The following is a 12,305-nucleotide window of genomic DNA, read 5'->3' as shown; positions in this document are numbered from 1 at the left end:
AATATACTACCAAAATTTTTATTTTTATTTCAAGTGGTACCGATTAGCCTAGGGAAAAACTTTTTAATAGATTTAAACAAATTAATTGCACATTTTATTTGGTCAGGGGAAAAACCATGAATTAAATTAAAATTGTTACAGGACAGTAGAGAAAGAGGAGGATTTGGACTTCCCGATTGGGAGCTTTATTATCAAGCAGCGGCTCTCACCTGGATAAAGGAATGGATCAATCTAAAAAACAGAAGATTACTAACAATAGAAGGTCATAATTTGGAACTGGGTTGACACGCCTTATCTGGGATGGGAAAGACAAAATTCATAGCTATTTCCAAAAACATTTAATTAGAAAAGCTTACTACAAATATGGTTAAAAATCAAAACAAAACACTACAACAAAATCCCAATCTGGCTATCCACCATGGAAGCTCTGATATAGCCAAATGTATTGAACATAAACAAGATAATAAGATATAAAGACATATTAGACAACTAAGAAAGACTAAAAACAAGGCAAGAATTGAAAGACGAGGGAATAGATGTAGGCTGGTGGCCCTATTTACAAATACAGGCAAGGTATAAAAAAGACAGGGAAAGGGATGGATTTTATAAGGAACCGCAAGAGCTGGATAAAATTCTACAGGGAACCGAAGAAAAATTAATTAAAAAATATATCACTATTTATTAAAATTTAAAATGAGAGAAGAAACTGAAAGAAACGATGATAACATGGGCGATAAATTTTGGGTATAATATAGAATTGGCAGAATGGGGAAAAATTTGGGCAATAAATTACAAATTAACGATGGCAACGGCATATAGAGAGAACATGTACAAGATGTTCTACAGATGGCACTTTCCACCAGCGAGAATTGCGAAAATGTTCCCGGAATGTTCATCTATCTGTTGGAAATGCAACCAACAATATGGAACATACTACCATATGTGGTGGACATGCACATCTGTGAAAAAGTATTGGGAAAAAAATAAAAGATTGGCTAAAGGAGATTACTACACACCAAATTGCACTAAAACCTGAATTATTTTTGTTAGGAATTATAAAAGGAAAGTATGAAAAAAATATTAGATACTTAATTCTACACATTATTACGGCAGCGAGAATTACATTCGCATAAAACTGGAAAAATAATTATACACCAACAGAAGAAAATGTAATAAAAAAAATATTGGAATGTGCAGAGATGGATAGGCTCACGAAAGAACTAAAAGAGGAAGAAGAATCTGAATATTACTCCGTATGGGATTTATTGTACAATTGGCTAGAGGAAGGGGGATGGGCAGGAAAGCAAAAAAGGAAGGAAGGAAGATCAACAAAGATGTGAAGTTTGTACAAACAAAATTAAAAAAAAATATTTAAAAAATGTAAGGAGATTCACAGTGCGATCCATTTAATAGTCAGAATTAAATCTTTATTGTACTTTTTATTGTTGTTAGGAATTTATAAGTCATGTTTTTGTGGTTTTGTTTCCATTAAAATTATCTTCAGTTAAAAAAAAATACTATAAAATCTTCATTCTCCAGAATTTGTATGCAGTGGACAAATCTAATTATGTTTATCATTTGCATATTATTATTGTAATTATATAACTTGCATGATGACATTGCTACTCAAACAGCATACATTACATTTTGCTGACAAATTCTTAGATTCCAAGGATTTTTTAGAATTATGGAGATCTCCTTCCCCCAATTAATCATTAAAGGAGAATATTTATAGCTCAGGGTTGAAATAGGGGACCCTGGTGCTCTCTGAGCTTGGTTGTTTTCTTGCAGATGTTTTATTACCAAACCAGATTTGGTCAGAGGTAAAATGCTACCGGTTCGGGCCTGAACCAAGTAGTAAAAAATGCTACTGTTCGCTAAAATTGGTAGTAAAAAAATGCTTTAAAAAGTTCAGACGACCAGCTATGCACGATGGCGGGAACATTTTTTAAAACTTTTTTTAGATTTTTTTTTGCTATGAACCAGCTGTGCAACAATCAGTTGTGCCTGATCGTTTGTGAGGTTCCTGCTTGTTGCAGGGGCCATTTTGTGTGAAGTCCAGCTGCTTTTGCATTGTGTGTGGGGGTCAGTTGTGCAACCACGCCCAACCAGTCACATGACCACCAGGCCACGCCCACAGAACCGGTAGGAAATTGTTTTTTGAATTTCAACACAAGTTTTGAGTCCACAGGGGATAAACTGCTAGCTGCAAAACTTGTGGTTTGATTACTGCAAACCACAAATTTGATTGCGTGCAAGAGAGAAAGGTTATGTATGTTTTATTAAGACGCATCATTTATTCATTCAGAGATTACAAGGCTTGTTTCAATAGTTCATGAGATTTACTTTGATACGATAAAAGCAAAATGTTCGATCTTTACTAGAGTGTATCTATAAAATTGGCCATGTCTGTCATAAATCAGTGGAAGGTATAAGCATGGAAGAGAGCCAGTTTGTGTAGTGGTTAAGACATCATAGTAAAAACTGGGAGACTGGGAGTTCTAGTCCTGCTTAATCACAAAGCCAGCTTTGGGCCAGTTGCTCTTTCTCAGCCCTAGGAAGGAGACAGTGACAAGCCATTCCTGAAAAACTTTGCCAAGAAGGCTTCAGGAACTTATCCAGCCAATTGCCAGGAGTCAAAACTGATTTGAAGGCACACATAGACGTAACCATGAAAAGCACCAGTAGAACTGATTTCAGGGTTATGCACCTTCTTCATTCAATTCATATTACCCAATATTGCTGGTTTATGGGGATTTTTTTTAAATGTTTCTTTAGATGATTGAAACAAATGACATTTCAGAAGAAAAGATCAAGATGAAACAAGCCATGGAAGGTAAGAGTGCATCTCACGCAGAGTTCCTTAGTTTGGTGTCTTCCTAAATATGTTGGACCTCTTATTTGCTTGCTTGTGGGGTGAAATGGAGGTTGGGGTTCAAAGTATTGTTTCCAGTACTTCCTTTTCTTCTTACAGATCTCCAGGACAAATTGAATAAAAAGGACAAAGAGGTATCATCGCTTGTCTCCCAGACGGATACTCTAAGGGCCCAAGTAAGTGGTAAGTCTCATTGGTGGTCAATATGGAAGTATTTTGGTGGCGTGTGCATAGGAAAGATTATACAGTGTCAAAATTGCATTCCTTCCGAATAGAGAGGATCTGATAAGAAAGAACACTAATAAACAATTTCCTTACCTGTAAAAAAGAACAAGCAAATAGGGTGGAAAGGAAGGATAGACTAGGCTAAAATGTCAGTTCCATAGGTTCAACCTTTTTTTTATCTTTTGGGGGAGAGGGGAGAATTTGTAATGGGTGGCATTTTAATTGGTGGAGCTGAAAAATTCACTTCCTCTACTTAAGATGACTTGTTTGTAACCAGGTTTAGGTGCTACTAGCTGATAACCTGGCATTGTCCAGGTATTTATTTATAGGGGGAAATTGCCCGGACCAAACGTAATTTCTAATGTTGGATTTTCCCCCTTACCAGAGGGAGCCCCCTTGTGGAGTACTGTGAAGCCGTTACCACGGCAACTCCACTGCGCTGTACAGTAGAAGCCGTTTTTACGGCAGTATAGTAGAAGCCATTTGAAGGCACAACAGGCTGTATCATAACAGAACACCCACCCCGAGGGGTGTTAGTGGTGTTTTACCCACCCACCCCCCACAGTATTTGTTTCCAGAGCATAAGTCATCTGTGTACCAAGTTTGGTTGAAATTGCTTGAGGCGTTCCAGAGTTATGCTGGAACAAACAAACACATTGTGTCTCTGTTGTTAGAGAGGCAATTGCACCAATTCATGATAACTTATTTGCCTCTGATCTGTTGGCTATGATGGCTAGAGCTTATGAGAGTTGTACTTCAGCAACATCTAGGAAGTCTCAAATTCTCCACTCCAGATGCATTAGCCCAACCTTTCTCTTCCTACCTTTCCAAGGGCTCCAGTTCGGTTTATTCTATATTTTTTGTTCCCCCATCTTTTCTTTTTTTTCTGTTTGCCAGCAATGGAAAATAGATGCAAGAGCTCTGACAAGAAGGCGGATTCTTTGTTGAAAGAAAAGAAAAGGCTGGAAGCAGATCTAGAAACAATGTCAAGAAAAACCCACGATGCTTCTGGTCAGCTGGTTCTGATCAGCCAGGAGCTGTTAAAAAAAGAAAGGTAAGCCTTCTCTTCCCAGCAGGTTTTTTGTAATTGTTTCTTGTGTTCTCAGCATTGTTTCTTGTATCATTGCTAATGCATCTTGCATACACTGAAGGTTCATTGTTGAGCTCGCTTTCTCTAGACCCAGTGTGCTCTCAATTGTGCGCTGGTTTGAGGGTGAGGATGTTGCTGATGCTGGATTGGATGCAGTCGGATGTATTTAGAGCATTAGGCACCCCAGTTATAATTTCTATAACAGAATCTAGAAACGGTTCCAAGGAAACCTTGGCTTCTAGGCAGAGGACCAAGTCTGCTTGTTTTTGGGAGAACTCTAAAGCTGGAAAGATCTGTAAAACATTGGATGATTCTGGGGTGTCCTAAATGGGGTAACTTTCCAGCACCTTCCAGATAATATCACTTAGAATTTCCAACCTTTGAGTGAGCAGGTTATAAATTCAAGAAATTCCTATCCGAAACATTAGTAAGAAAAACTAGGTTAGGGAAAGGTCTATTGTTCCAAAACAATAGACTTCCTTCCTTCCTTCCTTCCTTCCTTCCTTCCTTCCTTCCTTCCTTCCTTCCTTCCTTCCTTTTTTCCTCCCTTCCTCCCTCCCTGCCTCATTCTTCTTTCCTCCCTCCTTCCCTCCCTCCTTCCTTCCCTCTCTCCCTCCTTCCTTCTCTCTTCCTCCCTCCCTCCTTCCTTCCCTCCTTCCTTCCCTCCTTCCTTCCCTCCCTTCCTCCTTCCTTCCTTCTCTCTTCCTCCCTCCCTCCCTCCCTCCCTCCCTGATTTGGAGCAGGGCCTTCTCACAGTTGCTGCTTCATTTATGGAACTGTCTTCTTAGATAATTGACTCCCAGGTTATTAATTTTTAGATGGCAACTATCGAATACAGCTGTTGGGTTAGGTATCATCATCTCCTTATTGATGGAAGGCTTTTTAGCTGTCATATTGCACTTTTAAAAACATAAATAAATTATGCAATTTTTGTAGTCTCTTACTCCTAAAGGAGGCCAGAGTAGTATATAGAATGCACACACATATAATTTATACATCCCACATATTGAATGCCGACTCACTCCCCAGCAGTTAGGAACAACTTGAAAGCAATAAATACATCCATAAAAACTAAAAGCAGTTCCAGTATTAGAATCAAATTCGTTAAGGTATTTGATAGATTCTCTCTCCCAGGCAGCCTAAGATCTCTTTCTGATCTTCTCTCCACTCTTCCTGCAGAAGCTTGAACGAGCTGCGGGCGTTGCTAATGGAAGCCAGCCGGCACTCGCCAGGCCCTGAACGAGACTTAGGCCGCGAGGTGCACAAAGCCGAGTGGAGGCTGAAGGAGCAGAAGCTCAAAGATGACATCAAAGGACTGCGAGAAAAACTCAGCATCCTGGTGAGGACAGGGAGGGTGGAGAATTTAGGGCTGGTTAGCCCAGGTGACAGGCATCGTATGCGAAGCCTCAGCAAGGCAGTTTTGCCTGGATGGGGTACGTTGTGGAGGAGATACAGTTCACCTCATCACAGCAGAATAATTGCATGAATTATGAAAAGGAAGATTAGGGGAGACATGATAGCAGTGTTTCAATATCTCAGGGGCTGCCACAAAGAAGAGGGAGTCAAACTATTCTCCAAAGCACATAAAGGCAGGACAAGAAGCCATGGGTGGAAACTAATCAAGGAGAGAAGCAACTTAGAACTGAGGAGAAATTTACTGACAGAACAATTATTCAGTGGAACAACTTGCCTCCAGAAGTTGTGAATGCTCCAGCACTGGAAGTCTTTAAGAAGAGTTTTGGATAGCCATTCATCTGAAGTGGTGTAGGGTTTCTTGCCTAACTAGAGGGATTGGACTAGAAGACTTCCAAGGTCCATCCAACTCTGTTATTCTATTCCAGGGGTATCAAACTTGATTTCATTGAGAGCTGCATTAGGTTATGTTTGACCTCGAGGGGGCGGGGTTGGCATGGTCAACTCAACATCACTCATTCTGGGAGTGCCTGTGGTGGACCGAGCGCTCTGCCAGCGAAAACGGGATCCTGAGCTCCATTTTCAGCTGCAACAGCTTCCTACCACCCTCTGCAGTGAAAACGGAGCTCAGAGGGGCTGGTCCTTCGCTGTTTCCATGACCCAGAAGTCAATCTCTAAGCCAGAATTCAATCTCTTTTATGACTGGTGGATTTCAACTCCCAGAATTCTGGGAGTTAAAGTCCACCAGTCATAAAGGGGCCATTGTTCCCCACCTCTGCATCTAAACTGTGCCTTTTAATGGTTCCACCACAAAACCGCAGTAGACTAAAGTGCGCTCGACAAAAGCGCGTACCTGACGTCATCACAGCGCGACGAAAATATCACGCTGTGAGCGGTAAACTTAAAATTAAAGCGAAAACCTAACCCTAACCCAAACCTAACCCTAAACCTAACCCTTAACCTAACCCTAAACCTAACCCTTAACCTAACGCTAAACCTAACGCTAACCCTTAACCTAACCCTAAACCTAACCCTAACGCTTAACGTAACCCTAAACCTAACCCTTACCTTTACGTGAATCGGCTTGCTTTAAAATCGCTTTTTAAAATCTCCGCGGTCGTATTTGTCGTGCTGCTGATGACGTCAGGTACGCGCTTTAATCGGGCGCGCTTTAGTGGACCACGGTTTTGTCATGCCACGCCTTTTAATATTATTGTTAAATATTATTATTATTAAATTATTATTTAATGTGTTGTATTTATATTTACCAACAAAGAAATAAAGGGAGACTTTTATATAGATCTATTTCAAGCAGTTTAGCTCTCGTCAGCTAGCGATACCCTTCTGGGATTCAAACCTGGCTACTTTCATATTAGGTAGGGTAGATGTATTAACCTCTAAGCCATGGGCTCTCCTCGCTTTGTCAGCTATATCAGGGAAGATATTAAGTCTTTGAAGCAGTATGCTCCGTCCTATATTTGGGTAGACCAGGTTGCCCAAATAAAAAACAATATTTAATGTTATTCAAAACATCTACCTTTTCTTCCTCTTCTCCCTTTTGGATCCTCATTTAATACTTTTCTCCTGATTTTCTATAAATGAATGCAGCAGATAGTTCTCTAATTCCCTAATTTTTTAAAAAATAAATATGCAGGACAAAGAAAAAGCAGTCGCAGATCAGCGGCGGTATTCCCTTATTGATCCTTCTTCGGAGACCGAGATCCTCCGGTTGCAACACCGGCTGGTCAGCACCGAGGATGTCCTGAGGAACGCCTTGGAGCACGGCCAGCAAATGGAAAAACTGATGGAAGCTATGCGCAGCTGCTCTGAAAAAGTACAGGTCAGTCTTTCATGGCTATATCTGGACTGGATCTAGTTAGGGAGGTTGGATGTGCATCCTCTACTTATTAAAAAAAAATCTAAGAACTGGATGTCAACTCGCAAAGCATCCCTGACCTGCTCTCGAGTTGCCTTAGGTAAGAGGGATAGGAAAACGAACTTCGCAACTGCATCAAGGAGCTGGCATCTCAGTCAAAACAAAGCACATTCCAACTGATAAGGCAAGGTTGTCTCCACAGAAACCCTCTGTGGCTGGAGGGGAGTGATCTCTACAACCTGTGAAATTGCTTCCTTGGAGAATGTGACTGATGACACACCTTAGGGGGAGGGGGGAAACAGGGTCAGAGCTGGGATGTAAATTAAGTGAGGTCATAGTTGGCTTCATTTGGTCTGTGCCACCTGAAGCTCCTAATAAATAACTGGATTTCTTTTGAAGCCTGGCATGAGGCTCATGATTTAATTAGGGCATCGGTCGGAACCCTGAGACTGGATTTATCCTGGTTTCTCAACCCCTGCAATGAGAGATCCTGCAGTATTGTCTTTTTTACACGTTCACAAATTGTGAGACCATTCCTTTGCTCTAATCTGTGGCTAGTAGGATGTGAAATTCTATTTCTAAATTGTATTCTTTATTTGCTTAAATTATATCCCACCTTTAGTTCAGTTCAGTTTCAGTTCAGTTTATTACATTTATATGTTGCTCTTTTCCCCCGAAGGGGACTCAGGGCGGCTCACAACTCAACCAGGGAAGGGGAATACAGACAAAAAAAAAATTTAAAAAACAAATTTTATTATTTTTATAAACAATTCAAAGCAGTGAACATACAGATAGTCCTTGACTTATAACCATTTGTTTGGTGTGTATTCGAAGTTACAACAGCATTGAAAAAGTTACTTATGACCTGTTTTCACACCATTGTCGCATCCCCTTGGTCATGTCATCAAAATCGGATGCTTGGCAACTGGCATATATTTTTGAGTTGCAGTTTCCAAGGTCATGTGATCACCTTGTCAAGGTTCTGACTGACGAGCCCAACCAAGCAAGCACAGCTGAGATGATCAGATCTCTTCTTGCAAAACCTTATTGTGTATAACATTTCGGCACAGATTAAGGCAAAACCAGCCCTAGCTAATTCCCGCGCAATCCCACATAATTACAGACTTCTCCCTCCCCCTATTAGTGCAGGTCACATTGTCCAATTAAATGTTGTTGAACTGTTATGAGAAAGTGTGTCTAAGGATTTCAGCCACCTGCTGAAGTGTCCTTGGCTCTCACAATTTCTCTTCTTGATGTCTGCAACATACCTTCCATTTCCCCCTTCCCTCCCCACCCCTAGTTCATTGGCAAGCTGAGAAGTGATAACAGTGGCAACAGCATAAGCGTGCTTCAAGGTGACACACCTTTTGCGACCTTCTGACACGGAAAATCATTAGGGAAGCTAGATTCACTTAACAACCGTGTTACTAACTTAACAACTGCAGTCATCCACTCAACAACTGTGGCTGCAAAGGTGGTAAAATGGGGCAAAACTCACTTAAAAATTGTCTTGCTTAGCCACAAAAATGTTGGGCTCATATAAGTCGAGTATCTATGCCTTATACTTTTTCCTTACTGGAAAGCAACCATCCCAATTGGGAGGAGACCTCAAATGGGGTATTAGTCTGGACTCATTAAGTAAACACAAGAGTACAAAGCCTGATCTTCCTGAAAGCCTATGAGCCTTACTTAGTTTTTCCCAGGCAAAAGCTGCCAATTTGGGGAGATTCCTGTGAAATAGGTATAGAACAATAAAGTTTGGTAGTTCGTGCCTGACATTACTCCTCCTGTTTTCTCCACAACAATCCTGTGAGGTGGGTTGGACTGGTCTCCCACCTGGCTTTCATGCCCAAAGCGGGATTAGAACTCAAGGTCATAAAATGGAGCACAATTCACTTAAGAACTGTCTTGCTTAGCAGTGGAAATTTTGGACTCTTGTGGTCATAAGTTGAAAACCACCTATTTTCCTGCAGTCAATGAACTACTGAACATGGGTATAATTTGACACGCAAATGATTCAAATTTCATGGATGTATTATTGTTATTTTAGCTGAGCCTCTTGTTATGCAAAGAGGAGATTAATATGGAAATACGCTTCAGTTTATTCTTTAATAAAACATTATTACTTTTTATTGATTTTTCTTTTCTCTAATGTCTCATATTTCTTCTTTACATCATATAAAACTGTTCATTTTTAATGGAATTCTATCTCTTTTTAATGTATCGCCCAAGTGTGTGAATTCATAAATCATTTATGAATCTTTTAAATTTTTTTAGACTATTGGAAATTCTGGATCCGCTAATGGAGTCCATCAGCAAGAAAAGTCTCACAAACAGGAGGTTGGTGACTCTAAATATCTCTAAATATCTAAATATGTAAGAATTTCTCCAATTCCACTTCTGACTTTACTCCAGAAATTGAGATACCAGATGTCTTACCTGCTTATTGTGTAAGGTAGGATGCAATTAGATGCTTCGAGTATTTTTAATACTAATTTCTTTCTTCCCCAAATTGAAATAGGTTTACTCTGCTTAAAAGCACCCCCTACAATTATCCATTTCCCCCAGATCAATGGTTCCCAAACTTGGCAACTTTAAGACTTGTGGACTTCAACTCCCAGAATTCTCCAGCCAGCTCTGCTGGAGAATTCTGGGAGTTGAAGTCCACAAGTCTTAAAGTTGCCAAGTTTGGGAACCACTGCCCCAGATGATAGAAGATGATCATATCAGTTATTCAGCAAATGTCCATAAATGAAATTTTTTTTAAAGTTCATTTTAACCCTTTGCTTTCTGAGAGCTCCAGCTGATCACACAGTTGGTCTAAGCCATTCAAAAGCTGAACCAGTAAGAGGGCTAGTTGATTGTGGTGACCTTTGACCCTGGCCTTTCAAGACGATTAAGATGTCATAATTTTGGACTGCCTCTGGAACCCCCCCAATGTTACCTGGAAAGAGGGCAAAGCTTTACAAGAGAAAATTTGTAGCTCAGGATTTAACCTTAATGCTTTCTGAGCTCCATGATTTTCTTGAAGATGCTTCATTACCAAACTAGGTAGCATCATCAGTTCTAGTATTGATGGAGGACCACCATCACCCCCATATCGGTCTGTTAGCTACTGTGGATTCACTTACTGACCATAATGATTTGTTGAACAACTGTCACAAGCAAAACCGTAAAATTGGCTCCATAAATTGATGGTCCTCTTTATGGCCAATCACAGTTATGACCATAATGGGCAGGCTCTTACCGTCATAAGTCAAGAACCGCTTGTATTTCATCATGAGAGCAGTTATCAGATTCCTAATCTGGTCTCTTGTACTACAGGAGAAACACTGATGGAAAAGAAGGAAGGAAGAGAGGAAAAGAATATGGAAATCATTGGCTCTGTTGTTGAAGAAGAGGGAAACTTGGAGACGCCTCCCCCAAAGCACCACCAAAAGCATTTCCACTCTATGAACCAAGTGGAAGTCAAGAAGGAGGGTTCCTCCCCAGTGATTTCTTTAGTTCTACGTTGGGTCCAGCTCTTCCAAAGATGCGGTACAGTGGTCGTGCCTGTGGCTGAATTTCTCTTTTGCTACCTGCAGCCTTTGGCGGTCATTTTTATTGGCATGGTGTGGATCATGTCAGGTTTTTTTGGGGAGGTACTTCCTGCTGCGCCGGCGAGATACCTCATTTCAGTGGCTTTTGAAAGACATTGGAGATTTTTCTAAGCGACGCCCCCTTTGAATACTTGCTTAAGTAGCTAATAATTTTGCACACAGTTTTCAGATTTCCCCTTCCAGATCCGCCAGATGGACCCAGATTACAAGTCTGCAAAAGAGCAAAGATCGAGCACCATTGACCATAGGGAACAACCCAATGCCTGTTTGAAGAGAATCTCTGCCCACTACATTAAAAAAAAAAACCCTCTCTTGAGGTGTCAGAAATATAGAGACTTTGCTTAAAACCTAACGATATAACATGGGATACGCCTTGTGAGGTGGACCTTCTCTAACTTATTTTAACTTCAGTCATTATCAAGTCATTGGTGATTTTAGAGTTTCTGAGCCAATGGTGGACTTCTAAGCTGGTGCCCGCATAGTTACATCTCTCATCTCTCATTCAGAGATACATCATCTTTAAGCCAATGATGGTTAGCCCTTGAAACTAAAGTTGAGTTGACCTAAAGATCTAATCAGCAACACTCTGGAGGCAACTGAGATGTCCTTGTTTTGAGGGTGGAGGGGGGTGGGTGGCATTCTTTCTTTCTCTTCGACTTATTACGCTTGAAATTCGGAAACATTTTCCCAATCGCTCTTTTCTTTTCCTGTCTTTTTTAAACAACCTAGGCCCCGTTTCTACACGCAAGCAGAATTGCAGGGATTAAAACCCTTTACACCCAAATAAGATGCTTTTCATGTGTTTCGGATTTCAGCTTCCAATCATTAAGACAGAACTGCAAAAAAAAAGGGGGGGGGATGAATCCAAAATAGGCAGAGAATAGGTTGCCTGCCTTCGCCTCTGTTTTGCACAGATCGGTCTGTTTGTGTGTTTGTGTTCTACCACCGCAAATGACAAGGGAAGTAACTTCTGCGAGGCGACAAGTAGCTTGTTTGGGTGGTGGTGGTGGTGAAGGCCAGAAGAATTCCAACCAAACCTTTTGGAGCACAAATGCTTTGCCAGTCGGTGGCAGGAATCTTCCGATAGTATATCCTCCCTTGGTTTTCTTGCATGTATAAATTGAGACGCAGTGGTACGCAGATTTGAGAAGAGAGAATGAGTGTCTGTGAGTGTTGTCTTACAAAATGCCTTCTTTTGTAAACATGATTTGTTAAAAGAAGCTGTCT

At 40.7% G+C, this 12,305-nt stretch overlaps 1 protein-coding gene across 5 annotated transcripts in view; it reads left to right on the top strand.

Annotated features, from left to right (window-relative positions):
• The window catches only part of CLIP2 (CAP-Gly domain containing linker protein 2), a 74,361-nt gene extending 62,496 nt beyond the window's left edge, over window positions 1-11,865 (top strand). For all 5 annotated transcript variants that reach the window (XM_087717216.1, XM_087717214.1, XM_087717212.1 and 2 more), the window contains 7 exons: window positions 2,779-2,836; window positions 2,975-3,058; window positions 3,998-4,154; window positions 5,370-5,529; window positions 7,258-7,443; window positions 9,757-9,819; window positions 10,804-11,865. In XM_087717216.1, the coding sequence (XP_087573342.1) occupies window positions 2,779-2,836; window positions 2,975-3,058; window positions 3,998-4,154; window positions 5,370-5,529; window positions 7,258-7,443; window positions 9,757-9,819; window positions 10,804-10,815 (720 nt within the window). In that variant the 3' untranslated portion in view covers window positions 10,816-11,865. The remainder of the gene's footprint in view (window positions 1-2,778; window positions 2,837-2,974; window positions 3,059-3,997; window positions 4,155-5,369; window positions 5,530-7,257; window positions 7,444-9,756; window positions 9,820-10,803) is intronic.
• Window positions 11,866-12,305: the final 440 nt, after the last annotated feature.

The sequence above is a fragment of the Thamnophis sirtalis genome, unplaced genomic scaffold, assembly GCF_051295495.1.
Source record: "Thamnophis sirtalis isolate CommonGarterSnake01/CBP01778 unplaced genomic scaffold, rThaSir2_p1.2 scaffold_6, whole genome shotgun sequence".
Lineage (NCBI taxonomy): Eukaryota > Metazoa > Chordata > Lepidosauria > Squamata > Natricidae > Thamnophis > Thamnophis sirtalis.
This window is presented reverse-complemented; position numbering and strand designations above follow the sequence as displayed.